Raw genomic sequence first — 4,632 nt, 5'->3', positions numbered from 1 at the left:
AGATTCAGAAACATCAAAAATTAGGTCATAACTAAAAGATTTCGATTTGAAAGAAACAACAATCAAAAAATAAAATAAAGATATGAAAACAGATTAGTATCAAGAGAAGAACATGAAATTTAAATTATTTGCAAAGAAAAAGACTGGATTGAAGAGGGGAAAAAAAAAATTTAAGTTTGACTAAGTCAATGTCGCAAGACTAATCGCATGACTTTTCCGAGCGGTATAACAAAACATGATCTATGTCACTCAGCATCTACGACTGACAAATTCACTGAAAATAATAACATACAAATCCATGTCTCAAACACAAAATATCCGTTTGGGAACCAGATGTATAAAAACTGAAAAGCAAGCGATCACCAAATTTGGATGGATAAGATTTAATCCTAGTCACGATAAACAATGTCCAACTGACCCACATTTCTGCAATAAAAAAGACTTGTTTCCATTCTGTAAAGTATTAAGTTCTTCTCTTTTTAAGAGACAGAGAAAGAAAGAGCTATTATCCACAAAAACAAAACAGAGTTCAAGATGTGGAACTTTGCTCTCAAGCTGTTGTTTCTCATCTTTATAATCAACACCACCACTACTACTCTAGTTAGTGCTACTGACCACATTGTTGGTGCAAACAAAGGTTGGAATCCAGGAATCAACTACACCATTTGGGCTAATAACCATACTTTCTATGTTGGTGATCTCATTTGTAAGTCAAAAAATTCCTATCTCAACTACTAGTAATAGTTAAATCTCTGAAACCATTTTTTTAACAATCTTCTTGTTGTTTACAGCTTTCAGGTACATGAAAAATCAGTACAATGTATTTGAAGTGAACCAAACCGGTTATGATAACTGTACTATAGAAGGAGCAACAGGAAATTGGAGCAAAGGAAAAGATTTCATTCTTTTAGATAAAGCTCAACGTTATTACTTCATTTGTGGAACTGGTGGTTGTTTTAACGGAATGAAAGTTACTGTTCTTGTTCATCCACTCCCTTCTCCTCCTTCTTCTAACAATCATAGTTCTTCTGCCGATCAGAAATCTGCTGCTGCTACTTATCAGATACTTTCTTGGTCTTCTTCTTTAATGGTGTTGGTTTCTGTTGTTCTTTCGATCTGGTTCTAATTTGTACTGGTTCTTTTCTCCTCCTTTTCTATGATTTTTGTATGGTTCATCTTGTCTTTGAGTAAAGCTGTTGTTGCACCTAATGCTGGTGTAGTGAATCTAGTGATGATGCATTATGTACTATTTTTAGTTCAAATTTGGTTTTGGAGATTATTATTAGATTTTTTGTATTCTTTTTTATAATTGAACTGTATTAAATTTTCCAGCTTTGTAATAATAATAGTATCACGGAATCACAATCAGTGGTGGTTGCAACAGGCTGGAAACGGTGCTGGACCACCAAGACTCTCTTGTCATGGATTGGTTCGCTTCAAAAATCTGTCCCAGGGTTTTCCTTTTTTTACTTTTATTATTGTTTGCGAGTATGAGTCCAGAAAAGGAGTGAAAGAAAAGATAAACAAAGAGAAAAGAAAGATGAAACTTGAGTGAATTATTCTGTCATGCTTTAGTGCAGGTTTGAATATACACTGGTCTGGTTGACTAATCAGCTGAATTCAAATTTCAAATTGGTTTCACTGTACCCATTTGAAATTTAGAGCGCGAAAAATATGAAGCAAGGGGTCATCGTTGACCATATGAAAATAACAATTAGCATTGCTAGGGCTGGCAATGGATAACCGATATCCATTTCCGAAATCCGACATCCTATAGGATTTTATCCGACATATCGGATATCGGATATCGGAATCCGTTATGCTATCGGATATTTCCTCTTAACGATATCGATATCGGAATAGGCTGTTTCCGTTAGGTTAATATCCGATATCCGATAGTCTAGGGGTGTACTTGTAATTTCCTACCCCTAGGGTATTTTTATCGAGTATCGACTGTGTGGGAAGAAAACCTAATCGGCTAATCTTCTTTGGTCTCGTCTGAGTCTTCTCTAAGCGTTTTTCACCCAACAGTCGAAGACGAGAAAAGATTGGAGAACAGGAGAAGTTTGAGAAGATTGAATCATTGATTGAGTTCAGCAGGATTGACCTAATCTATTTGATGAAGAGTGTAAGTCAGAGAAGTAAGTCATCAACCTAATCTATTGTTTGATTTGTTTCAATTCAAAGTTAGGGTTTCATTCTCAACAAATCGATTGCAGTGATTTGTTTCAATTCAAAGTTAAGGTTTCATTCTCAGCAAAGTTAGGGTTTCATTATAGGGAAATTGGTTTTCTGAAGTGAATTCACTAAAGCTGGTTTATATGAGAAAACGAGTCATGGGGTTCAGGGGTTGCAATTTTTGTGATTGTTATTGTGGTTTTGCTGTTTGCATGTTTCTAATCTGATAAATTTTTGAATTTGATGATGTCTGCCATGATTTAAAAGGTATCTCTCTTTGTCATTTTTTCTAGTTGCAGAAGCATAGTCCTGGGCCTGGCATACACTGAGATGTTCAAGAGATTTAATAGGACCAGAACTCTAGCAAACATAGCAAACATACCCAACTCTAGCTGTAAGTACCCAACTCATGCAGGTAAATCTTCGTTTGATCGTTTCTTTTCCTTTGCTTAGTTCAGTATTTCTTTTCCTTGATAGATAAATCCATAAATGAATCAATTGCTCTCTGAAACCAGGTGTTTTTGAATGCAGATATGGAAATCGTCGATTGAAGTTGATGCAACATGCAACCAGCAAAGAAGATCCAGCCTGTTTGAGTTTTTTGTTAGTTGTAGACTCTTTTATGTGTTTTTTCATGTGTGATGTGAACTGAAGTGTTTGTGTGGTACTGTGGTTTTTCTTTCTTACACTTGAACAAAAAAGACTCTGCTAAAAAAAGCTTAATTTTTCAACATTTTTTTCTGTGGGATAACTATCGGATTTTAACGGATAAAAATCCGATATCCGATAGCTTAACGGTAAACCTTATCGGATTGGATTTTTGATATCCGCCGGATGTTATCGGATATCGGATATCCGATAACTCTTAACCTTAACCTTATCGGATTAGCCAATATCCGACGGATATTTATCCATTGACAGCCCTAAGCATTGCCATAACAAATAATCTAAAAAATCTAAGACTTGGCTTTGACGCCCTTTAATGAGAAATTTTGACAGACAAGAGCTAATGCAGCACTTTTGGAAGAACTTATACAATATACAGCAGGTAAGCCGCCATGTCGCCCCGTTCGGTGAAATCAGTGGTCTGCGAAATTCGTCTCATTATGTTTGCTCATTTTTCAGGGGTCATGACAGCTAGGCTCTGGGATAACACATCACAAACTTAGGAATAAGGTCCGGATTGGGCTGTTTTGGGTTATCTGCACCCCATAATTTCCACCCAATGCATGATAGATTTCAATATTGGCATTTGCATCTGATATCCAACAAATTTTAATCCGATGCATGTACGGATTGACGGATTAAATACCGTTGATCCAATGGTTCTTTATAATTAAAATTTAAATCAAGAGAAGAAAAAAATTAACAAAAATGGCTTGAATAATGACCAATCAAAAAATAAGAGGAAGGCTTGAATTTGTGTCTCAACTTCAAGACCCAGCACTTTAATGGAACAAAATGACGTGGAGGTAAGTTTACTATATAGTGAACTGTTAAGAGTACTAAACTAACCCATGTTTTAACATATTCTTAGTCCAACGAGTGCGGATATCCAACGGATTTCTAAAACTGTATCAGTACTCAATCCAAAATCCGTTGGATCTCAAAAATCGCATTCATATTCAATATGTTAGTGGGGATTTGTACACCCAATAGAAAAAATATGGTTGGACCGGATCAGATACGTGGATTCAGAACAAATGCTCACTCTGATTACTAAGCATCTATATTAAAAAAAATTGTCTCATTATCTGGAATATGAAGATTTCTGAGTAGAATCAAATACACATAGCATACATATCAGGTCAAACAAGGATAGCTTGTCAATCAAGTTACTCTAGTGACTTTAGCGACATCAAATGTCGAAGGCTGCAGAATTTTTCTTGGATTATAAGGTGTTAGAGCATAGCTCAGTCAAACTCACAAGTTTTGGCATGTCAAGCTTATTGTAAAATTTAGTTGATCAAAACTATATCTTGATTTGTAGTCTAATACAATCAGTCTCGGACTAGGAATATAGCATGATAGTTAACTATCAGAATTCACCAATCGACCTTGAAGATTGAAGACTGAAGAACGATGGCGTCAACAGAAAATTCATCAACAAATGTATGTGGATACTATACTATTTACTCATATTATTTACAGTTTATATCTATTCAGACATGTCGTATGACTTTAGTATTACGATGAACATTGCAAAGATGAATTCAAGCAACAATAAGTAGTTAAGTTAGTTCTTAAAGTTTACTAACGGTTTTACTCGGTTCACAAAACTTAATATAAAGACTTGGTAAATAAATCTCAATTAACTCATTTCGAACTACTGTCGATTTAGACATAGTCTTGGATAATATTTAATTCAATAGTACACAAACTGATTTATGCAGTTCGCAAACTGGTTGGTTTTGAATGTTTATTGTACACCTTTTGCTTTCAAGTACACAAACT

The 4,632-nt window shown here is 35.0% G+C and overlaps 1 protein-coding gene across 1 annotated transcript; it reads left to right on the top strand.

Annotated features, from left to right (window-relative positions):
* The first annotated feature begins 458 nt into the window (after positions 1 to 458).
* On the top strand, positions 459 to 1,365 carry LOC113304555 (lamin-like protein). The gene is made up of 2 exons (XM_026553696.1): positions 459 to 706; positions 792 to 1,365. The coding sequence occupies exons 1-2, from the start codon at positions 535 to 537 to the stop codon at positions 1,124 to 1,126; spliced, it is 507 nt and encodes a 168-aa protein (XP_026409481.1). The 5' UTR covers positions 459 to 534; the 3' UTR covers positions 1,127 to 1,365.
* The last annotated feature ends 3,267 nt before the right edge of the window (positions 1,366 to 4,632 follow it).

The sequence above is a fragment of the Papaver somniferum genome, chromosome 8, assembly GCF_003573695.1.
Source record: "Papaver somniferum cultivar HN1 chromosome 8, ASM357369v1, whole genome shotgun sequence".
Lineage (NCBI taxonomy): Eukaryota > Viridiplantae > Streptophyta > Magnoliopsida > Ranunculales > Papaveraceae > Papaver > Papaver somniferum.
Note: the sequence above shows the minus strand (reverse complement) of the source record. Positions and strands in the feature narration are given on the sequence as shown.